This window comes from Telopea speciosissima, chromosome 6 (genome assembly GCF_018873765.1).
Source record: "Telopea speciosissima isolate NSW1024214 ecotype Mountain lineage chromosome 6, Tspe_v1, whole genome shotgun sequence".
Classification (NCBI taxonomy): domain Eukaryota; kingdom Viridiplantae; phylum Streptophyta; class Magnoliopsida; order Proteales; family Proteaceae; genus Telopea; species Telopea speciosissima.
The window spans coordinates 47263471-47289189 of record NC_057921.1 but is presented as its reverse complement, the minus strand read 5'-3'; the positions used below and the strand labels follow the sequence as shown (position 1 = coordinate 47289189).

The following is a 25719-nucleotide window of genomic DNA, read 5'->3' as shown; positions in this document are numbered from 1 at the left end:
AACTCAAGCATGTGTCTGAAGAAAGTACTCAGGAGTGGTGTGGAGGAGAAGGAAGACGCACTGAGAGAAGAAAGTACCCATAGCCACTGAATCAACTTGAGCTGTATAAGATTTCAGACCTTCACAGGTGGAATTAAATTTTTGAAGGGCGTCGGCCTTGGTGAGGCGAATAGCTCCGACGACAGTGATGTGTGGCTCAAACTCAGGACCTCTGAACTCCGATTCCAAATCCTTCATCATCGCCTTTAACCTCTGGCTCACGTCTTCAGGCGGTAATGCCCAGATCGAATAAACATTTTCTTCTTCTGCAATTCCAAATCCTTCCAAGGATGGGAGATCGAAGACTACCTGATCAATACTCAATAGAGGGACACCGCTAAACTTCTAGAAAGTAGAAACCCTAGAAAGGTCAACAGCGGAGTTAGCTAGAGATGAGGGAGAGATTACATTTTTTATTGACCACTATAACTGATGAATCGATTCTCTTTTTTTATTTTATCATTCCCATGAGAGAGGAATCGGTTCTTTGTTCTTCGTTGAAGAAGACAATGAAAAACTCATTCATTCAAGTTGAGGCAGTGGTGCTGTGGAAATGAACTCACATTAAACTCGTACAGATGGATGCATCGACAATAAGTCCATATCACAGGGGGTATTCGTAAATTTTCCTTTTTTTGCCCTCCCCCTCCCTTTCTTGATAATCAAGGGTTTTTCTTTGGGGTTTTTCTTTGCCCAACCGAGAAGAATTGTTGCTTATTTTGGAAGGACTAGTGGCAATTCCTTTCAGAACCTGGACATTGAGATCTCACCTCCATGATGACAATCTGTTAAAGGAAAGGGAGTAATTTACTTTGAAGGTGGTGATGTGATGATCAACCCCTTAGGAAACACATCCATTCAACAATCTTGAGATCCTTTTCCCCTTTCACATCTGCAACTCCTTTTCAAGTTTGCCCTTACAGCAAACTTCAATCATCACAAGCATCCAAAAAAACCTAATGCACCATTCACAATCCAATAGGAGTATGTTCTCAGGTAAAGCAAGGGGCAGAGCAAGGGTTGTGTGGGTGGGTGTTCTTAGGTACAACAAGGGATTTTAAGGTGTGTCAGTGTGTGTATGTGGGTGTATTAAGGCAGAATGGAGATCATTAAGGCAGGGTTTGAACCTGTGGTTGCAAGTTCTCCGGTGTGCTGGTCGCAAAGATGGAAGATGGAGCTCCAGTGCCCTAATTCCTTCACATGAATTCAAACGGTACGAATTTAGTTGGGGTTGAGTTTTTTTATGTTTTTAGTGTAAAGGGTAGTTTAGTCATTTTATTGCGCTCAGTTAACCCCGTTAGTTTTTGGGCCAGAATTGATATTTTGGTACTTACTGGGGTTGCATTAATATAATAGGATAGCTCAGAGGGTGGCGCTGATAATTCCCCCACCCAAAAAAAAAGAAGGGTATATAAGGCATTTTTGTAATATAAAAGCAGCCACATTGCGGGATCAAACATAATATCATAAAGTTTATAGCTTTAAATGTAAATTTACAATAAATTTTTATGCCAAATGAATATCTTAGAAAGTGGCCACATTGCAAGATTTTTTTCTGAAGGGCATAGTTGAAGCACGCAAAGCGCAACAGTATTGATTCTAACGCAAGGGATTTTATTAGGTGGACACATAAAAACGTGTAGATTGCACCACAACGGAGCAAATTCACGATCCCATGCAATGCACGAACGCTTCAGCTGCGGATAAGATTCAGTTCCATTGGCCTATGTCACACCCGCATTCTGTGGGTCAAATGCCGAATCGACGCCTATCAATCCTCTTGATCGTTTGAAACCGATCAAATGGCTCAAGGTGACATAAGAAGAGGTCTTAGGTCAATGTGATTACATACTCACTAGGGTGCTGTGTTTCAAAAATGTATCGATTGCATGCGGTATAAATAGATTGACTTCAACATTCTTTTAAATGAAATTTATGATGTCATTGAAACAATTGGCCAAAAAACGTTGTGCAGTTTGTTTCAGATAGTTGTGCTAATTTTTTCCTGTTGTGGTGATATGTTGACAAGAAAATGGCATCATATATAGAACAAATTGTGTTGCACATAGGATTAATTTGCTTTAATTTCAACGATATTCACATGCACGTTAGATGGGTGAAGGAAATTATTGAAGATGAGAAACTCGTAGGGGATTATATTCATAGGCACATAGATATTATAGCATTGATGAAGCAATTCACCAATAATAGAGAGATCAAGCAACCTTGCAAGACAAGGTTTGCTACATGTTTTTTGATACTTCAATCTCTTATTGTAGTTAAGAATGAGTTGAGGCTTTTAGTTGCATCTTCTAAATGGAGAGTTTTTCAGTTCAACAGAGCTGAAATGGCACTGAGAACTATTAGGATTATTCAATCATATACATTTTTGGAGGTGGCAAAGGAAGTTGTTGCTCTAATGGAATCATTTATTCGGATTATTCACCTTGTTGATTCAAAGGGTTCTACTGTAGGTTATTTATATGAAGCAACAAAAAGGGCAAAATAAACATTAAAGAAATTTATGGAGAAGAATGGAGTGAATTACGTAACCATAATGGACTTGTTTAAAGTTAGGTTGGAGAAGAACACCATTCACCATGTTCATGTGTTTGCTGCAATTTTATATCCTTCTATTATGTATGATGGTATTGATGCATCTATATTTTTGGATGCACATGATTTTGTTTTGGACACCATGTTTCCTCAAGAAGATCGTGCACAATTCATGTATAAAGTAGTTGATTATCGCATGAAGAGCCCAAAGTTGTTCAATTTAACAGGGCATGCAATGTTGAAAACTAACCATCCAAGTAGTTGTCTTAGTTAATTAGTTTAATGTTATTTTCTATTAAATATAACATCATTATATTTGTTTATCTGTGATGATTTGTATGGATTTGGTGGCAATTTGTTGATGGTGAATTTTCTATGCTTTCGAAATGTTGCTTGTAGAATCTTGAGCCATTCTTGTAGCTTGTTTCATTGTGAGCATAATTGGAGTGCTTGGGATGCAGTACAACCAAATAATACAAATAGATTGGCCCCATAAATGCTAGAAGATTTGGTGTACATCAAGAGGAACTCTATGATGAGGAATAAGTGTGAAAGCCAAGTATTTAAAGATGTGAGGCCCATTGGTTTAGAAAAACGTGGTGACTTAGTTGAGTAAAACATTGAGTTGGAGACCGAGATGCTTGAACTGACACATGAAGAACTTGATCCACATCCACCTAACACTAGCTAGGGTGTCAATAAAGCACACCCGATTTTTGACCCAGGCGGTTTGGGTTTAGTTATAGTCGACCCGGCGTCGCGGTCGGTTTAGATCCTCTTGACAAAAAAAAGAGAAGGAATTGTACGAGAGATAACTATAGCTTTGTCATCATCATGAAGTGGGAACCCATCAAAAGAGTAGATCATCTACTATTTTGATCAGGACCATAAAAAGAGTCATTGACATGATTGTTATTTAGTTGTAGCCCCTATAAGCTTCCAGGCCTATTGAGGGGACACCGTTACAATTGTAGAGAGAGAGTTTATACACACGCCATTTTTTTCAACATATTTATTAGTTGTCCCATAGGTTGAGATCCTATGTTACAAAAACATGGTTTAATGAGACACGTGGATCGTGCCATAAATCAGGACCAACCCGAGCCGGCCCGACCCGGCGTGGTCGGGTCGGGTGAGAGTTTCTTGACCACGACAAGGTCGGTCGGGTTAAGGCCTCTAGGGTCGGGTCGTGGTTTAGGCAGGCCCGGCCCAACCCGACCCATTGACACCCCTAACATTAGCGCTGCTGGAGGGTCTACTTCTAATAGTTTGAAGCTTTATTATTGACCTTGGGCATGTTATAATGATAGTTAAAGTTCTTTTGACATCTTGAATGATATACATGGACTTTGGATTTCGGACATGTTTTTTTGTTATGTTGTATTAATTTGGAATCGATTTGGATGATATATTTTGAATGATGTATGTTGGAATTGACGTTGGATGATATTGGATGATATATCTTTAAACTTTTTTTTTTTGGTTAAAAAAAGACTATTTATTAGAGTGTGACGTTCGCAAGGAATCTGGATTACAAATCTCAGAAAGCCAGAAGGAGGAAAGTGGCCAAGATGTCCTGCACGTGGTGGACAAAGCTTTCCTAGCCAGGGAGTCAACCACACTGTTTTTCTATCTGGGAATATGGTGGAAGGAACATGTAATAAAAAAGGAGGTTATGTTATGGATGATGTTGGAGATCTCAAGCCTCGGTTGAGGATGGGAACTTGTGGGATAGCACCAACTCTTGGTTGTCCGATTCCACTATGAGATTGTCGATACCTTCTGATATAGAGTGAAGGAGACCTGCTCTTAAAACCATAGCTTCACCCTGAACAATACATGAGAACTCTACAGGCTCAGAAATTGCAACCAAAATCCGACCATGGCAATCTTGAATAATGCCCAGACCCCCAGTACTACCTTTGAGTGATGCATCTACATAGAGTTTAAAATAGTCATTGGGGAGGGGGGGGGGGAGGACACCAATGAGCTTGGGTGGTTCTTCTAGGGCCCTCTGGAGTGCAAGAATGCTTTTCCACAATGATCGCATTACAAAACTCTCTAAAATTGGTGTGAGCCCTCTGAATAACTTCACTAGGAGACCATTATTTACCTTTAAAAATGAGGTTGTTACGGGCCAACCAAAGAAACCAGCATACGTATGACGCTAGGCCTACAATAGCTTGCGCTTGTTGCTTACCGATATCCTTGTCTGAACCCCAACTATTCGGAGAGTATAGGCTCTTGAAGAGGTGGCCTCTAAGATGGGCTAGACCCAAACCAAACTGCTCGCGCAAAAGGACAGTCTAAAATAATGCGATTAACACTTTTGTTACTCTTCCCGCATCGCTGACACAATAGTTCCACAAGCACTTGCTTGCGATGTAGGCCGTCTTTGTTGCTAGGCCTTCTGAATATGCTCGCCACCGGAAACTCCTTATTTTTGGCATGGTGGGGCTCGACCATATTTTCCTCCATGTCGAATCGAGGGTGTTTTTCCACTTTCTATGTGCCGATGACAAAGCCATGGAATTCCTCACTGAATCCTATTGGTTACATTAAAGATGATAGGCTCTCTTCATTGAGTAAAGACCATTTGTCAGGCACCCCAGACTTGACGATCTTCTCTAGCAAAAAGGCCAAGTTGGATCGCCAAGTTGGATCCCCTTCTTCCTTCCAACATCGGTTCTTGACACTCATAATGGGTTATGAAATATATATATGTATTAATGTTGGATGCTATGGTTGTTTTAAACATAAGATGTATGCATCTAGGTAATACTCTCTCAATTATGAGTATATTGCCTTTTTTTTTTTTTTTTTGTTAATCTACAAGTTTAAAACCTGTATCGTTCGTTTTTTCACGATGTTCCTGTTTTCGCTAACTATGGACCAGCCACAGCCAAAGCCACAGTCCAGACTCTAGGTCTCTAGCCCATGTCCACCAGCCGTGGCCAATTACTATGCCTCAGCCGTCAGGCCCTCAACCATGCGTTCCTATGCGAGCACTTGGGTTTAGCGTCAAATGCCCCATTATCTTTCACCCGCTCTTCACTCCTTACACGTAAGGTCTAAGAACTCATCACGCTTTTATTATTCCATTTAAAGGGACGAGAAATGCGAACCCTAAAACTCTACCATCTCGCCGTATATAAAAAGGCGGGGCAGAGTTTGTTTCTCTCGTCTCTCTTTTTCTCTTCTAAAACCCTAAAACCTAAGAGCAGCTTCAGTCTTTGTCGAACCACTGAAGCTTCTACTTCTCTGCAATAGTTCGAAATGGGGAAGAAATCCGCTAAACAGGTTATAGTTTCGGTGTCCTGTTCGTAATGTCTTATGATTGTGTTTTGCCGATTGGTGATTGCTAACGTAATGGTTACTCGCAGGTTGCTACAGCTGTCTCTGTTTCCCCACCTGTGAAATCAGCTAAGAAAGGTATGAATGTTTCATCTGATAACCACTTTTGTTGTTTCTGAATCGTTTAATGTTGATGAGTTTATGTTTGGGTCTTTTATTTATTTTTCGTTATTAGGTAAGAGGGATGCTGAGGAAACCCTGGAGAAACATGTAAGTGCCAAGAAGCAGAAGATAGCTGAGGAAGAGCTTCTAAAGAAAAAGAAGACTGAGGTTAAGACGAAGAAGAAGAAGCAGGAAACAAGCAGCTCTGATGACTCTTCATCTGAATCCGAAGACGAGGTTTGTTCTGGTCTTTTTCTTCTTTGGGTTTTGTTATATCTGTTTCTTTTTCTGTGTTTTCTTTGTGGTAACCATCGTAGTTTTTTATTTATTGTCATTTTGTTAATTTGCTATCGTATTTAACTAATGTGATCTCAGAAACCCAATGTGAAGGCCAAAAAATTGCCAGCTGTTGCCGCTAAGAATGGCCCTGCGGCAGCTCCCAAGAAGAAACCGGAATCCAGTGAGAGTGAAAGTTCTGATTCAGATAGCAGCTCTGATGAGGATGATGTGAGTATTTCACTGGTTCTGTTTTCTCCCCCTAAAGTTTGTCTCTTTTAATGTTTTAAATTTAAATAGATACCATTAGTCACAATATGGAGAATGACTGTTATATATTTTATTTCATGCGTTTTTTTTTTGTTTTATTATTATATTATAGTTTTAAGCAAGCTTGTATTATGCAATATAATTACATAATTATATTAGGTAACTGAAGCAAAGGCAAAAAAATTGCCTGCTGCTAAGGTTAAGAATGTCCATGCAGTAGTCTCCAAGAAGAAAGAGGAATCAAGGTCCAATTCTGATTCATATAGCAGTTCAGATGAGGATGATGATGTGTGTTTTTAATTGAATATAATTTGTATGAATGATTTAATTTCTTAAGCTTAGTTACTTCTGGTTTGCTCGTGCAGAAGAAGGTGACTAAGGTTGCGACCCAAACAAAGAAACCTCCTCCTGCTGCTGTGGCTAAGAATGGCACTGCTGCTGGCTTGAAAAAGAAAGTTGAATCAAGTGACAGTTCTGATTCAGATAGCAGCTCAGATGAGGATGATGTGAGTGTCTCTAATTGAATATGTTTTGTCTGAATGATTTGATTTCTTAAGCTTCTTCTGGTTTGCACGTGCAGAAGAAAGGGGCTAAGATTGCGCCCCAAACTAAGAAACTGCCTGCTGCTGTGGCTAAGAATGGCCTTGCAGCTGGCTTGAAGAAGAAAGATGAATCAAGTGACAGTTCTGATTCAGATAGCAGCTCAGATGAGGACGATGTGAGTGTTTCTGTTTTTCTTCCCTCTGAATTTATCTGTTTTAATTTATTAAACTTAGAGCTGGTTGGATGTGCCCAGAAAAACTTGGGTGAAATTACGCCCCAAACAAAGAAATTGCCAGCAGCTGCTGTTAATAAGGGTTCAGTTGTTGTTCCCGAGAAGAACAATGAATTAAGTGATAGTTCAGATTCTCATGAGGAAGATGTAAATAGTGTGTTGCTGTTAAAATAATGAATACATTTCTATAGAGCTTATGAAATTAGTTCTGTGTAACAAGTTTTCTTTCTTTCTTTAATTTATGGATAGTGGAAAAGGAAAATGACTACCCTGTATTTTTCTAATAAATTGCCAGCAGCTGCTGTTAATAATGGCTTCGCTGTTGTTCCTGGCAAGAACGATGAATTAAGTGATAGTTCAGATCCTCAGGAGGAAGATGAACATAATATGTTGCTGTTAAAATTATAAAACACATTTCTATAGAGCTTATGAAATTAGTGCTGTGTAACAAGTCTTCTCTTTCTTTCTTTAATTTATGGATAGTGGACAAGGAAAATGACTATCCTGTATTTTTCTTCCTGCTGTATGTACTGGTAGCATTATTGTATCATGCAAAAACCAGTGTTAAAACTCGAAGCTTTACAATGCATTGGAATGTCCTAGTCTTGCTTATATCCTGCATGTCGGACATCTTTAGTCCACATTAGTGTAGTCAAATCTCCTAGGCAAAGATAGACAATACACCTGTTTTATTACTTAGACAGTCTTTTTAATCTGTTTATAGATTTATATAGCCTTGACATTTGACATGTAAAATTTGTTATTGGAGGTTGAGTTTAGGTCTAGCATGAATTTCTCAAATTTGCTGGTATTAATCTAAAATTTCCTATTGGTTACACCAAAGTGAGTTGTATGTATTTATAAATATGAGGTATGTGTGCATTTATATTAATCAATAGTTATGTCAACTGTGCGATTCGAAACTATGTGACTTCTGGCAAATGATCATCTTGACCATCATCCATAGGCCTAGTACTGTTACACAACACCGGATGACTGCCTAACATACAGCAGTGTAAGGCCTGGCACTGGGGTTCTTCCCTTGGTTGTTCTGGTCTATACCTGATGCTGAAGCACGTATCTGTATGTTTACTGACTTGGATTTTTATATTTTTGTGTGTGTAGAAAGCTCCAAAGGTTGCTAAGCAAGCCAGTAAGCCAACTCCTGCTCTAAAGAGTACCCCAGCAGTGGCCCCCAAGAAGAAACCTGAATCAAGTGATAGTTCCTCAGAGAGTGATTCTGAGGAAGATGAGGTCTGATTTCATGCTTTTTATCCTTTTTGGATAAATCATATTGTTCTAAAGCTGTATTCTTTTTTTCACCTAGGTCTTTAATGATATCTGATTTATTCCTGCAATTTTTTTTTTCAATTTTCAATTTTAATTTTCTTTGCATAAACAGAAAACTAAAGCCAAGATCACAGCGCAAACAAAGAAATCAGGAGTGTCTGCCCCAGCTTCTAAAAAGAAAGCAGATATGAGTAGCAGTTCCTCGGAGAGTGATTCTGATGAGGATGAGGTTATTTTCTCTCTTGAATCACTTTACAGTTGCTATGTTGAATACCTTCTGTCTGATTTGGACCATGTAGTGATTGTTTGCTGTCTAACAACCATAATGCAAATGGTAGCAGAAACGTGTTGCCCAAGGTCTTAAGAAACCATTTCCAGTGAAAGGTAAGCCTGGGCCAACAACAACGATGAAAAAAAGAAGAATCTACTGGAAGTTCAGTGATTCTTCAGAGGATGAGGTAGGTGTGGTTGACAATTATTTTTTTGTCAAAGGCATGGTAACTAGAATGATCCTAGTGATGGGATTCAAGTTAATACTACCACAGAGATCAGAACCCAATTACAGAATCGGAAGGCTCTCAGAACCAGCAGGATAACCACCAAAAGAAATTCCCAATGTAGTGGTCAGAACAACAACAAACTTAGGTGACATGTAGGTAATTAACAGTGGTACAAGACTTCAATCCCTCAAAAAAGAAGATGAGAATCCATGGTTGGATTCCAAGTTATAGCCACAAGATGAAATTACAAATTAAGTACCAAATTTAGAAAGCAATAAATCTTCCCACCCACAATACAGATTAGCACCAGAATATGGACAGAAATACTACTCCATGAGTCTATCAGCATATGTGAAAAACAATTCATTCCAATGGCCAGATGTTCCAGATCAGTAATACACAAAATAGAAACTAAAGTCCAGATTTAGAGGTTACCAGTATGTCTCTTCTATAAGGCAAAATGCTCCCTAAATTCCAGTCAAAGAGAGGTTGGTACCAGGAGTTGAAACTTAAAAAACTCACCACAATCAGATGACTGTGTTCTTCAATACAGCAGCAGAACATAAATAGGAACTGTGTAGCAGAATTAGTAACTATTGGGAACTTTCTAATCACAGATAAGATCAGACTATAAGTAAGGTTGATGATAGCACAAGTGTAGTTTTTTAAACCTCCAAAATTTCAGCCCAATCCGATGGCTAGATGATGAGGTATGCCTGAAGTTTGATTGCTGGACTTTACCTTAAAACAGAGAAACTGCAGGCATGGTTGCAGCAGCTGAGACTTGATTTCTAACTTGACAATTTCAATGAGCAGCAGAAGTGATCTTCTTGGTAGTTTTGATACATTAGAACCCTAAGAGTGTCAACAGCAGATCAAACAGACCTCAAAGGGTTCTTGACAGACTCACACTATCACCCAGATACAAATTATGAAAGTAGAAGCTGAGAATAAAAGAAAATAAAGAGGGGAAGAGGAGGGAACAAGGGTAGTGTTTCTTAAAGAGCTCCTCCTTTATTAATATACTGAAAAACCCTCCTGCGTGGGGAAGGTTCATTACAAGATATGATCTCATGAAAATAGAAACTAATCTACATTGCTTGCAGAATCTAGTTACAGAAAATATGAACTAAATAGCCTCCTAAAATTAAAATAAAAGCCAGTTGAAATCTTCTTGAAGAGATCTTCCATGCAAGTCAGCTGTCACCCAAAAATTATTCATACAAGGCCAGAAGTAGTTCCACCAAATCTGTAAATCTTCCACAGTTCTTCTACCTGCAAGCTGGCTATGGGCCCAGGCCCAGGCCCAGGCCCACTAAAACTTTAAAAATAAAAACCAGAATTGGTGCTGATCGATGGATACATAGACAGCACCCAATCTGGAAAATATGGTCTTAAATCTAGCCACTAAAGTGGACCATGGGCTGCTCGATATGGCCTGGCAGGTAGGCTATTGGTGTGGCTGGTTCTTCTCCATCGATCTACATCACCTAGTGGCAGCTTTTGGGTTCCTTATTTGCTTTGAGTAATATTGGTGTCTGAATACAAGACATGGTCAAAGCTGCTTCTCCATCTTTGTCAAAAGCTGCAGCAAAAAACAGAGAAGAATCCAGTGAGAGATTCAGAAAGTAACTCTGAGGAAGAGGATGTGTATTCTCTTTTCTATTTTTTTTTTGTTGTTATGTTTATGGCCAGAAGTTTTTATTGATCATTGTGCTAGTAACATGTATACATTGTATGGGGTTCTTGGGGCAGGTTTCCTTGAATAGGTACTGCTGAGAGTTTGAACTTAGCACTGATCTTAATGCAGCATGAAACCATGTAAGGAAAATTTTGTTACAAGTTAATGCATGAAGGTTAATGGAGTAACCGAGTAACAGTGTCTAGTGAATGAAATGCTTTTTACAGGGGTAAAGATGAATGATTAGTTGGAAAGCTGCCTTCTATACACATGCTGAACACTTTTTGGAGGATATTTTCCTGCCCTTATACCTATGAAACTCTATTAAGAGTGCATGGTTTTTGCACCTTGAGCTTATTTACTAGACTTGTGCATTATGAATTCCCATATTCGAAATGTGAATGGTCTATTCCCAGATCTTGGATATGGTTATTTTTCCTTTTGTGATCCCATTGGCCCTAATGTCAGCCTCTACATGCGCTTTATCTGCTAGTGTCTTAAACGACGGTTACATTTTAAGTTCGTGGGACCACTTCTCTTAGTATATTAATGGTAGATGAAGCCAAAATGTAAATCTTTCCCATAATGTTTTAAGGCAAAAGAAGGCATCCTTGCTTCCATTTTCTGTTTCTGGTTCATGCGTTCCTGTTTATAAGGTCTCTCAGTTAAGTTTGGTCAATTTTTATGTAGGAGGCACCTCCTGCCAAGGTTTCTGTTCCTGCAAAGAGACAGTCTGTGACCACTGATACAAAAGCATCAAAGAAGGTAAAATACAGGCCTGGTTTCTTGAACTTGAGAAATTTAGCTTGATCTTTGCATAAATTTAAGTAAGTTTCCGTTCATATGTTTCACTGGGCGGGTAGTTATCTTCTAATATGTAACTTGCTGCTACCTAGTGCCTGAATCCTGGGAAAAAATAGTTTGTTAAATTGTGCATGAAAGTCATGAAACTACGTTGTCTAGTATGTGCAATGCTTCTATCAATGTTCGTCATCATAAAATGGTACCGGTGTCCCCCACCCAAAAAGGAAAATAAAAAAATATTTTCCTTAGTTTATCAAACTTCATATTGTGATTAAGAGTAGAACCTGGGAAGTGCTTCATATAAAAACACGTGCTTCATATGAAAAACTGTAGTTTTTTTTTTTTTTCTGTTTTAGGTTACTTTAATTTGTTGGTTGTTTCAATCATTTTGGTGCTATTTTGATGCTATAATGAAATATCCCAACTTTGCATGTTTCAAACCACAAATTGGGGTAAATAATAAAGACTGCCTCCAAGGAAGATGAGAGTGAGGATGAGAGCTCTGAAGACAGTGATGAAGAACCTCAAAAGAAAAAAGTGAAAGTTCCGGTATGTTGCCAGATTTTTAAATCTTGATCACTTCTTTTATGTCACTTCGTTCCTTTAATCCTTGTAAAGTGATTATGTATTTATGCTCTGTTATGCAGCCCACTGGGAATGTGGTGAAGCCCAATGCAAAGCCTTTAAAGAAGGCAAGCAGCAGTGATGAGAGCTCAGAGGAAAGTTCTGATGATGAGCCTTCAAAGGCACAAGTAGTAAAAAAGGTTAGAGAATCTTGATAGTGCAAGCATATGAAATATTATTTTAATTTAGAAGATGTCATTACTGTTGCGCTTCACAAACCTTATGTTACTATTGCCTCCTGTCTTTCCAGCAGCTTGCCAAGGCAACAAAGGAAAGCAGCAGTTCTGAGGATGATTCATCTGAGGAGGAAAGTGAGGAGGAAGAACCTGCCAAAACTCCACTGAAGAAGGTGAGGGAGCGTGTAAAGTAATGTTTTACCAAAATGATATTTTAAATTTGTGAACTCATCAGTGAGATTTTTTTTGACATTACAACCTCATATGCACCAGCCATCAAAACCATCTAAGGATAGCAGCAGTTCTGAAGAGGAAAGTGAGGAGGAACAACCTGTTAAGACTCCAAAGAACAATGTAAGCAGTGTTTTTACCGTAATTCTGCACTTACTACAGAAATTTCAATAAGAAAATTTCCCTCCAAAATATGGGAAGTAAAAGGAATGGTGAATCCAATAGTCTTGGTTTTCACTAAAAATTCCACACTGCTTATGATCTGATCATGCTTTGCCATTCATTCATCCAAACATCGTCCCTTGTCATTCCTACATCCAAACATTATTCTTTGCCAATACTTCATCTAATCCATCATTCAAGTCTGCCCTTATGCTTTTGTCTCCCAAGTAGTGTAAGGACAGACTTGAATGATGGATCTCATCTAATCCATGTTTATGGTCTTATCGAGATGACACCTATCAACATGTGGTTTGTAGTTCCAATTGGAAGGCGAAAGATAGACAAACTTGAATATAGGACATGTGTTTCACAGCATTTGTGACAGTTTGCATGTTGATCTTCAATGTTCTTGCCTGGGTCTGATAGGAAATCATTTTGCAGTCTCCAAAGTTCTAGATAACTTTGATTGGAGATTGGAAGACTTTTAGATTATATGCCTGGAGGTTGGTTGAGTCAGTGGATTTGATGAGGCTTATTTGCGTTCTTACTTATTATTTCTTTCCCCAAGAGGTCAAATTTTTTGGACAGTTTCTTGAAGGAAGGGTTCTGGATTTTATAGCTGAATGATTACTCCAAATGGGAAGGACTGTAATTTAATGCTGAAATTTTTTGATAAGGGCAGTTGAAACTTATGATGTGCCGAATAAATAGATAGAATTTGAAGTTACAGCCATCATTGATGTACTTATAATGTAGAATTGTAATTGAATGATCAAAACAGTACCAAAACAGAGTACAAACACAAAAAATCCATTAGGAGAAGTCAAATTGATCACAATCAATACCTCAGATAGTCTCCAAACTCAAATAGAGTTCAATAAACGAGGAAAATAATTCTTAGGTTGATCCAAGGTCTGGATCAAAAAATGAGGAAGTCCTAGTTGTGCTAAGAGGGGTAAATCAGTAATTTCACCACTTGAAACCGAATTCAGAAGAGAGGAGTATGTTGATCAATCGATCTTGAGTTTATATTAATAATCTCAACAATGAAAAATAATAAAACCAGTAAATTGACTCAGTATTTGAATGGCAGAATTCAATAAATAGATGTCGGCAGAGTAGGGATTTCAGTAAAACTTCAGATCGGCAGGTCTGATCTGGACCAGACTCTGATCGAAGTGTTTCTTCAGGTTGAAGAACAACTGATTAAAATATGATGTGGATCTATTGGCCTGATTCTCTCAATTGAAATTCTTGTCACAACCCTTGTATATGAATGCCCAATCAGACTAGGAATTGCAGGGAATTTCAAAAGAACACTTGCTTTAATGTAGAAGAAATGGAGAAAGAAGAACAATAGCAAGAGAAAACATCCGGGCTTTACACCGCAAGGTGGTTGGAAGGATAAACATCTACCTGCCTTGATCAAACACAAGGTTCTTCACCAACGGAAAAGAAGAGCAACGAAGACAACTTTTCATTAATCGAATTCGTATACAATGCTCAAACCTCTTACAAACTTGTATTGAAAACTCAAAAACAGACTGACCCTAAAAAGGAAAGGCCTAACCCAATCCTTAACTAATAAGGTAACCTAAACTGACTATGAAAAAAAAATAATAAAGGAAACCGTAATGCAGAACTCGACCTCGAACTAGGGAAACCGGCGGGAGATCAATTGCGGTAGGATCAATACAATAAAAGGAACCAAATTAACTAAACTGAAACTCTTCTTTTTTTTTATTGCTGTTTTTCTAGTACATGTGAAGAAGGGGGAATAGGATCAGCTTTCCCAGCCTATCATCCTCTCACCCACGGAGCTGTCTCTCACAGCTTCAACCCAAATCTCTCTATTTTCAATCTCCTCCATTTTCTGATCAGCCACATACACTTACTTATAATCTTTAATCGGATCCTAGGTTCTTCCAGCGTCTTCAAGGGCAATCTTCAGTTTTCTAGAATCTTCAAGCTTCTCTCTGGGCTGGGACTATCTTATGTGATGCTTCATCAAGCCAACAAAAACCTGCCACATCATCAGATCAGGCTGCCTCTCACAGCTGTTGAATCCTACAACTACACTCGGCTGGTTTTGGGGTTTGTTCCTGCAGCTGCACATGGAACCTTGAAATACATCAAACTGACTCAAAACAGGACTGGATTTGTAGAATCCTAATCCAGCCTAGCTTAAAGTCACTTAACTAATCCCGTATGCCTAGCCTCTACCCATATTATTGGTCCATTGAAGTCGTCCATTACAACGCAACACATGGGATCTAAGGCCCAACCCATACATAACCCTACCCAAAACTTATTTCCAAATAAGACCATTTAGGTGATTTAACTGCATCAACTTGATGTTCCGATGTCATGCACTTTGAACTGGCTCTTCTTTTAATTGTAATCTGTGGTATGGTCTTCTGTTTAATCAAAATTTTCTGTAAAAAAAGGAAAAAAAAAAAAAGAAATAGAAGTGCTATGCTGCAAAAACCCATGGCCTTCCCTAGGAAGAAAACTAGGTTTTGTTATTTTGGGTCCTGTTGAGCCTCATTTGATTAATTGTACAGTTGGACTGCTTCATGCTTTTAGTGTTTAGCCTGCTGACTAATGAATGACCTTATGTAGATCAAGCAAAACACTGATGAACCGATGATAGATGCTGTAACACCCAAGGAGAAGAAAGTGGTATACATAAATAATTTACTTGCATACTTTTTGTAAGCCATCTTGAGATATTCTATATAATCTGGACTAAACTCTTTCTGAATTTTGTGCAGCTAAAAACTCCAACTACCCCCAATGTTGAAACAACTGGGTCAAAAACACTCTTTGCAGGGAACCTATCATTCAGTATTGAACGAGCTGACGTGTATGTATCTTTTAATTCTGAATAGGATGCTTGTTTTCTGTATCTTCTTTTCATATATTCACCTTCTTTTTTTAAAGGGAAGAGTTCTTCAAAGATGTTGGGGAAGTTGTTGATGTGCGTTTTGCAATTAAAGAAGATCAATTTAGGGGATATGGCCATGTTGAATTTGCCACTGAAGCAGCAGCAAAGAAGGTCAGTGTCCCTCTTCCTCTCCCCACCTAGAAGGGCCTAAGTTGATTATGGTAAACCTTTTCAACCATGTAATTGTATCTCATGGCCAGTCATTATTACCTTATAGTTTAGGTTCATTTTATTTAACTCTCAGAATAAATGTCTAATGGTGTTTTGCATGTGTATGTGAGGTGGTGGGGCCCCAAATCTTACTCTATTATTTTATAGCTGTTCTCAATTTTCTGTGTTCGCGGGAGTTTGAGCCTTGCTATGGTATTTCACCCATTTCTATTTTGTAATTTGGTTGGTGACTTAGGTTTGTGCTTTTGGCCACCATCTTTGCTGTGGCAAAGTCTTTTTCTGGTTTGCACAGTCTTGTTGTGTCTAAAATTGCTTGGTTGCTGTAGATCAGTGGTCAAACATTTAATGTGTGAAATTGCGTTGAAATAACCGAAATTTTGCTAAATATGTGAGTTTCAAGCAAAATCAAAACGAAACAACTACCGAAATTGCAGCCTTGAATGGACTGAAATTTCACCAAAATATTTTGGTTTCAGCAGAGGAAGAATCAGAGCCTTCAACGAGAAACTGAAGCTTAAGCGATTCATGCCTCAACTTTCCTGCAAAAGAAAGATAAGCTATCAGTGTTCTTATGTTGAAGTCTGAAGCCAATCAGGTAGCAGAAGTCATAATGGGGTAAAGAATTGGTATTTATTGGTATTGTGCTCCTCTGCCCAGAATTGGTTGTTGAGTAAAAAGGCCTTCAGAAAGAAGTAAGGTGTGAAATGATGAATTGAAACATGCTAGCAACTTGGAAATTCTCAAAACTGTTGTCCTTGAAAAATGATCGAATATCTCTTCTTCAATTGCTTACCATGTTTGAACATTGCCTAACGAATGTCTGCTATCTTCAACCATTTGCACGTGGTTTTATTATGTTGTGCATTTAATGCATTCTATCTATTTCAAAATAAATAATTAATTTCTACATGTTAATTTTGGCAACATTTTCTTTGCCTTTATAGGCTCTTGAACTGAATGGTCAAGATTTGTTGGGTCGACCTGTAAGACTTGACATAGCTTTTGAGAGGGGCTCCTATACCCCACATAACAGGTACTGCTGTCTCTTTATACCCCCACCGTCTCTTTACTAGGTAGACTGTTTTACTATTATCTCAATTTTACTTGACCTTATCATATGACAGCAGAGAAAGCAACTCATACCAGAAAGGAGGTAAAGGTCAGGGTCGGACTGTATTTGTACGAGGTTTTGATACATCTGTTGGAGAGGATCAGGTAAAATCATGTAGCACATTACCTCCAGCCTTTTTTATTGGATGAGTTGGCTTTCTCTCATTCTATTGCAAACTGTAGATTCGGAGCACACTGGAAGAGCATTTTGGGTCTTGCGGAGAACTTACAAGGGTGTCTATTCCGAAAGATTATGAATCTGGTGCTCCCAAGGGGTATGCTCATATTTCCATTTATCCATTTTTCCGTCCAACTACTTGCTCGGTTCAGTTTTGATTTGACTTTCCATCTTGCGGTTGGGCTTGGGAATTTGCAAGGCAACTCAAAGGGCTGGGCTTGTTCATAATAAATAGGCACATGAGATCATAGACCGTAATGATTTGAGGTGGTTCTGCCGTTCTGCTGTAGAAGTATGACTATGGTGTTAGATAATGTATAGCAATCCTCATAATGCTTTTTCCTCCTTGGAGAAAACAAAAATTCTATGATTTTCTGAGTTGAGTTGTGCTAGGCTTGTTATGCTATTACTTTCCAGATAGAGCTAGTTTTATTAAAGGGTGGTAGGCATGGGTTTATGGCTAGGTTATGGTAGCAGTAAAAGTGTGGGATATACCAATATATGATTTTAAATAAGGGCAGGATTCTAAGAAGCTGAGGCAATTTGATTTCAGAAATGGAAATTCTGTTAAAAAGTAATCATGTTATGGGTGGCTGATCAGGGTAATACTGTAATAGGGCTTGGGGCCTTTGGATTGGAATTGCTGATGGATGGTTTCTTGAATCTGGTAAAAGGGGTTTGGGGAAGTAATGCAAAAACTAGTCCCAACGAGGACTAGAGGAGACTTGTAGAAACACAGGATCATCAGTACCGAATGAACTAGAGCAATTACAGCTGAGAGAATATTATAGCAGCATATTAAAAAGTCAAAATGGGCCAATAATCTGGTCAAGTGTTCAGGGAACTCTACTGATCTATGAATGATCTCAGGAATCTGATATCAGATTTCAGGTGTGCAGACCTTGTGACACTGGGAAACAGAGCAGACGGCAGTAATGGAAAGTGTACCAAATTGAAGTGAATTTATGCAGGGTTGGTTCATATAAAGTAGAAAATGATCTGGAAAATTGGCAGAAAACAGAATGGTGCTTATTTCAGTGCAAAGTGGAAATAAGCCATGTGTTGGGTTTTGTACATGTTAATGGGTATCATTGTAATGGGTATCATTGTAATGGGTCGTTTTAATGCGCCTAAAATATGGATAGGAGGTAGGAATGCAAGATCTACTACATTAATTTAGTCCTTATTTAGGTCAGTTCCTAGTCAGTCATGGTACCTTACTCATGCAGGACTGGTTTAGGGCTGCCTTTCTTTATGTTTTTAGTATTTTTTAGCCTTTTATATAAGTTTGTTAAGGGCTACATGGGCTACATGAATTTGAATGAAGAAGCAACTTTCAGCCCAATTGGTGTAGATTTTAGGCTGGCTCAGTGGATTTCTGAGTGTTGGATCTGTGCATTTAGATGTGTCAGGTGGATTCATGATTTCAATTTTCTGCACTTTACTTTTATCAACTGGTCAGGTGAATATATATATATATATATATATATATATATATATATATATATATATTATTTTTTGTTCGGTCTATCCTGTTTTATTTCAGAACAAGAGTCGCATAGCCTCTGTACCAGTGTGGAGGACAATCAGTGCGCAGGGGCATCAACATAGGTGGTTGTTTTTTATTTCATTGGGGATTGGGCGGTAATTATGCACGCTCTTGTTTCTGGATGCAGGGGCTGCACGACCAGGCAGTGTTCTTTTACCCTTTAATTTATTCCAGATTTTGTATTTCTCCATCAATTCTCCATGGAGTGCAAACCTGATCATACGTACAATAACCACACCTCATGCTTTAGTGATCTATTTGTAGATCAAATTTTGCTATCTTAGAATCAATCTTCATGTAGCAATCTCAATTTCAGCCTATTTATAGATCAAATTTTGTTTATTGTTCAGATTGATATTCTTCTCCTATTATTGATCCTTTATTAATTCCTGCTCTGGACCTTTAAAACTCTGATTTCGTTGCTTTGCTTGAACCCCAACTTCAAGAATCCTATTGATCTATTGTCAATAGGATACACACATAACTCCAGATCTGACCATCATATTTTAGTAGATTGATCCTTTGTTAATCCTACCTGTTAGGGTGATCTTCGACAAGCTTTCTGTACAGGTTAGAATTTTTGTTTGAATGTTATATTAATTTCCTCCTGAATTCTGGTTCTTTATGTCACTGCTGTGCTGGATATTTCTAGATTTCTGAAATCTATCATCTAAAGGCTTTTAGGAACCCATTATATTGAGATTGGCCCGATAATGGAGAAAATATGAAAGAAAGTAGAAGAGAAGATTGAGGTAGGAATTCACCTGTGAGCACTCATTGAATTCACGAAGTGTAACCTGATAAATCCCTTCCGATAGCCACTTAATCCACAACAAATCTAAATACCTAATGCTGTTTTGGTTTAACATTAGGACCTGATAGTACTTGGGTATGGGCTTTTGTTTTAAATTTTTTTATTTGTAATGGGTTCAATTATAAGGCCCAAATTTTAGTCCAATGGGGGTATACGGCATTAGTATTTTAATTTGGTAGTTAGTATTTGTAGTGGGGCTTTTGTACTGGGTGTGGTTCTTTGCATACGAAAAAATGCTATGTTCTGAATTTGTACTATAATTTGTCCAAAACTTTCATGTGCAGGATTGCTTATATTGACTTCCCTAATGAGGATAGTTTCTCCAAAGCTCTAGAACTGAATGGATTTGAGATTGAAGGTTATTCCTTGGTAGTGGAAGAAGCAAGGCCAAGGGCTGATAACCGTGATGGTGGTGGCAGCGGAAGAGGTGGTTTCGGCAGGAGTGGTGGTAGAGATGGTGGCGGAAGGAGTGGTGGTAGAGATGGTGGTGGTCGATTTGGAGGTTTTCGTGGAGGTGGCCGAAGTGGTGGCCGTTCAGGAGGTGGTGGCAGAGGACGTGGCACACCGTATAATAAGCCAAACTTGGCAGCTGCTGGCACAGGTTAGATATTCTTAATTGCATCTTAGATTCTAAAACATGTCTTGGAACCTTTTGGAACCTGTTGCGACATGTAGTGCTGGTCTGAGCTTAGCTGATGCTAATTAATTTTCCCCCCTCTACCTTTGTCCTTGTGCTGGTCTCTCTTCCTTTGCTAGTTGTGGTTGTGTTCCTAAATTTGATTATGCTCTCATACCACTGCTAATGTTTTTTCTCATTTCCTATTTGTGTTTTTATATGTCCATGAGGTTGTCTAATTCTTTGACCAACTCATTTGTATTCACTTCTTCACGCTCTTTGGTTATATGGATGTCAGATGAAAATAGCCCAAAGATGTACTGATATATACGATGGCTAACAGCAGGCTTTATGACAAAGCAGGTTTAAATAGAGAAATGGAATAGTAAACTTAATAGAGAATCAAATCTGGTTCGAGTAACAGATAACAAAATAAATAAATTCAAGTCTGAGTAACAAGGAATGAAACCAGAAACAGAGATAATAGGTTCTCAACACATCTAAAGTATAGCAGCGAGTTGAAAAGAGAACAGGTTTTCAAATCTAAATTCTGAGGGAGATATTTCCATAGAGCAGAAAAACAGAAATATATCAGCAGGTGATTTTTTTTAGTAACAGAATATAATTAATGTCACTATCTTGTGGTGGAGACAAAACCTGAATGCCAGATAACCTTCGGCAGTATCTGTGGCAGGAAGGGACTGATAATGGCAGAATAGGGTATCGCAGAGGATAAGAAGAGGGGGGGGGGGGGAGACAGATCTCTTTGAGACGAGTTTGGATTATATATTACTATGGTATAAATCAGTATAACTTGATTATAATAAATGAAAAACCAAAAAAGGTGTGATTTGTTTTTTTTAATCGTGTTTTTTCCTTCTCCCACTTTATGATCTTGTTCAAAAATAGAGTTTTCACCAAATTCTAGAAGTGATCATGTCTAGCTCATGATGTTTTATTGTTCATCGAATCGGCTATTCATACCAGTGGGCCTGTTAATATCTATATCGTTAGATGCCCCTTTCAACCTGTTATCAAAAGTTCCTTTGGTGTTACTTGATGCCTATTTTCCTAATCGGTTCTCATTATGTGATTCTAATGCAGGGAAGAAAACAACATTTGATGATTAGAGAATATGGGGGATTTTGAAGTGTCTTGCCTCCTTTCCGACTTTTGTTAGATTTAGATTAGATAGATATGTTCTCTTTTTATTTATCTATTACAAGTGATCAGAGCCATGCTTTGTTAAACGTGATTTGATTGAATGAGGGTTTTTTTTTATAAAATTAATTAAATGAGCTATAGATTCTAATGCAGGGAAGTAAAAAACATTTGATGATGAGTAGAGAATAAGGAGGATTTTGAATCGTGTTACCTCCTTTTTGTATTAGATTATTCCTTTTGCCCATCTTTTGGTAAGATGTTGATGCATAATCTGTTTTGTTGAATATGATGAGTTGATCTAGAACTCTGTCCAGACTCCTTACTCCAGACTCATTGAAGTGCTGTAGGCTACATTCCTGCACACTTTTTTTTTCCCATTAAATGAAATATAGTTCAAGGGAAAAGGTTTTCTGAGACACTGGGTATGGTACACTGGCTTCTACCCCCAAAAGGGCATGATACTCTCCCATATGCTGTTAGGTAGGAGAACCCTCTCCCATGGTTTAATCATTTTGAACTACTGGTAGATATATAGAGCTTCAAAAGCTAGTTTAGTTTCGGTGCTCCCATCTAAAAAAAATGGAGAATCTTTACATAAAAATGCTTTTTGACCTGACTAATATTATTAGTAAAAGGCTTCAAAGGCCCAAAGGGAAAGAATTGGTTTGTATAGTAATTTGGATTGAACGTAATTGGGACTGAAATAAAGACATTCGCTGACCTTCGTGGTCCATTACGATGCCCTTTTAACTGAGATTAGCGGAAGCTGTGTGTTTTATCTTCTGGATCAATGACTTACGTTCTGTTTCATGTCTAGTTTAGATTTGAGGCAGATGGTCATTTTCGTTCTGTTTTATTTTAATAATAAAAATTAAACTTGTTTGAAATAAAATGTCTTTTTGATAATGATCCCACGTACATCTCGTTTCTAAGTTTAAATTTGCTTATTGGGGAAGTAGTTTTCTGTCCCGTAGTGTTGCCTTCGCTAGTATTCCCAAGTTCCACGACCCAATCATAGTTCTTTTTCTTAATTCTTAAAAGGTCGTCAAATGGAAATGAATATTATTTCTTTCTTTTTCTTTTCATATGGGGAGGAGAGAAATACAGTTGTCATAGACAACACTCCCAAACAGAGTTTCCATGCTCCCAAACAGATTTTGTTTTTTTCCCAATTAAAATGTCATCAAATGGTAATGAATATGAAATATAAATTGCTTCTACACATTTTAAATTGAAATGTACCAACGAGATGTTTATGTGGTCCTCTGTTTACATGGACTAACCCATGTGGCAAATAATGGAGTTGTTTCTCAAATATTTACATCGTATTGCATTATGAGTACATGGAAAATGTCATGTTAATGGAGGAAAAACATTGTGGTTTGGATGCCAAATTGTGGTTGGGTTGCCAAAAATGATATTTAGAGTTGTAATAATATAGTAGTATAAAACTATTGAGTCATACTATGACGTTGGGAGAAGGTTATTGAAACCACTTCAGAAAAGAAACTATTATTTCATAGAAGCAATTTAGTTCTATGTTAGGAAGATTCATGATGGAAGCTATTTTCTGAGGAGACTAATAAAAGCATTTAGAGGGGGCAAGAAGGGTTCCCATATGGTTTTTATTGATTCAGAAAAAGCATGTGAGTGTATCCCTTGAGAGTTAATATATTGGAGAAGATAAGAGTTTCAAGTAAATATGTGAACATAATTACATATATGTGTGATGGTGTGGTTACTAGCATAAGAATTGTGAGGGATGAGGGGGGGGGTTAAGGTAGCGAATTTCCAACTTCAATTGGATTACATCAAGGGTCTTCTTTAAGCTCTTATTTGTTAGCACTTGTCATGGAAGATTTAATTATAAACACTCTAGATGAGTTTCCTTGGTGTATGTGTTTTGTTAATGATATTGTTTTGGTGGATGAGTCAAAAGCAGGGATTAATGCCAAGTTGCATGATAAACATTGGAATCTAAAGGTTCTAAGATAAGTAGAACCAATTACAAAAAAAAAAAAAAAAAAAAAAAAAAAAAAAAGAACAAAAAAAGATAAAGTAGAACCAAGACAGAGTATATGGTGTGATTTTTGTCACACTAGGATGGTTAATGAGATAGTGAATATTGATGAGAGGGAGATTCCACAAAGTGATTATTTTAGGTATCTGTATTTAATCTTAAATAAAAGAAAATTTTATAGGACTGTCATATGAACAACCATGGTTTTGAATGTTGGGTAGTTCATAAGCACCAAATAGATAAACTGAGTGCAGCGGAGATGAGGGTGTTGAGATGTGTAGCAAAACTATGAAAGATAAAATAAGAAATGACTATATTAGAGCAAATTTATGAGTTTCAATACATGATAAGCTACGAGAATGTCATTTGAGGTGACATGGCCATGTGCAATGGAGGCGTTGGGATGCTCCAGTAAAGAGTGACTTTATTCAGAATCCTTTTCCCCTCCGTTCTTTTCCATCTCTGAGTTTTAAGTTGAGGAGTGTTTTTTGGGTTTTAAAACACTGGATCATATCTCTGGTCAGAATTCACCAATGAATGTCACAGATACGAGTCGTGGTGTGCGGAAATAGTGAAATACTACTTAATGTCTCTCCTCCTCGTGGGGGTGGGTCATGGGTGTGTGAGTGAGTGGTTAAGTGGTGAGGTTTGTTTTAAAAAATTTGCCCTTTTCCTCCATGAATTGCTGCTTGTCGCTGTTGATATATGTACAATTATCAATCGTCAGAAATTTTATATATATAATGATGCACCTGCTGTTATCCACGCCTTTCTCTATTGTCTTTAGCTCCATGTACAATTAAATTGATGATAATGGAGAGATTTGCCATAAACAAAAGAACCTAACTTTTTTTCTATTGATAAATTGTTGTTACAAGGTACAGACTTTGCATTTCAACATAACTCAGGATATAATTCCATTACAAGGAACTGTTGGTTCTTTCAGGTGTTTTCACATTTACAATCTTTTTTAGAATTGTCAAATAGAAAACCTACCAAGAAAAATTCTTTCTACAAAGTAATAGGTTAACAATGATGAGATACACTAGCAACAAATAATAATTACAGTGAGTGTACATGCCTGTTGCATAGTGAATATATGTCCGTATTTTTGCTCCCGGATTTTTACACAATAACCGTATTAAACACATACCATATTATTGCCGTAGCGTTTTATTGCTTTGGATTTTTTGAAAAGTATTATTGCTGTACAGTCCATTTGACTGCCGTACGTATCCGTTCCCGTATTATTACGATTCCCGAACTTACTAACTATGGATTGAACGATCTAAAAGAGGCAGGGGCAAGCCTAAAATAACCATTAGAGAAGTGGTGAGGAAAGACATGGAGAGCTTAGGCCTCATATCATGTATGATTTCGAATAGTACTGATTGGAGAGTGAGGATCCATGTAACCGACCCCATTTAGTTGGGATAAGGTTATGTTGTTGTATTTTGGTAAGACATTCTCTTTTTCTAATACTTACATTGTTTTTCATTTCTGTAAAATATTTTAAGCCAAAGGTTTTCGTCACCCACCCAGAGTAAAGAGAATCATTTACTCCTGCCCTTATTTATGAAGCCACAAAAGTCTAAAATACCCTTCCTCGGTTAAATTAGAGGGCCAGATCTTATGTCTAAAAAATTTCTCTTTCACCATGGGAGAATGAGAACTTGCTCAATAATCAGAGTAGCTTAGAACTATTTAACTTGAGAAGCCTACTTACTAGCAAGCTGGGTTCTTAAGGTAAAGTTTATTTTTTTCTTTCTCTCCAAGTGTTGTTACAGCTCTTTTTGTCTTGGTTTGAAGTGTAACTAGTCCTAAGGTTACAAGACCACCACAGAAGCACTAATATCAGAGAGAGGAGTGGGAGTAAGGCCTGGTCAAGGGGAAGAAGGATAGGAGTCTCAAGCATTGGTCTCTTGGGACCTGGAACAACTTGCAGGGGTTTCAACTTGGGTTGTAAATGAATAGCCGAAATCCGTTTCCGTATCCGTGTCCGTATCTGTTTAGCATTATCTAAATCCGTCCGAAAGCTAAACGGATGCGGATACGGATAGGCTATAGCTATCCAAAAAGCTATATTTACATGTAAACCGATAAAATATCCGATCCATATCCGTCTCCGTATCCATTTAGCACTATCCGAATCCGTCCAAAAGCTAATCGGATGCGGATGCGGATGCGGATGCGGATATAGCACTATCCGAGCTAAATCCGATCCGCTTACATCACTAGTTTCAACTAACTGTTGCATTCAATCTTGGCCATAGTTGGAAAGTTTGGTTCAACTTAATTAATAAATTGTAT

General features: G+C 37.9%; 1 protein-coding gene across 1 annotated transcript; it reads left to right on the top strand.

Annotated features, from left to right (window-relative positions):
- The first annotated feature begins 5747 nt into the window (after positions 1-5747).
- On the top strand, positions 5748-21390 carry LOC122664383 (nucleolin 2-like). The gene is made up of 22 exons (XM_043860176.1): positions 5748-5895; positions 5979-6027; positions 6125-6288; positions 6427-6558; positions 6757-6842; positions 7064-7103; positions 7178-7315; positions 8498-8626; positions 8775-8891; positions 11534-11608; positions 12113-12196; positions 12295-12411; positions 12522-12620; positions 12721-12801; positions 15463-15522; positions 15615-15706; positions 15784-15898; positions 16903-16991; positions 17083-17173; positions 17252-17343; positions 19894-20210; positions 21330-21390. The coding sequence occupies exons 1-22, from the start codon at positions 5872-5874 to the stop codon at positions 21353-21355; spliced, it is 2217 nt and encodes a 738-aa protein (XP_043716111.1). The 5' UTR covers positions 5748-5871; the 3' UTR covers positions 21356-21390.
- The last annotated feature ends 4329 nt before the right edge of the window (positions 21391-25719 follow it).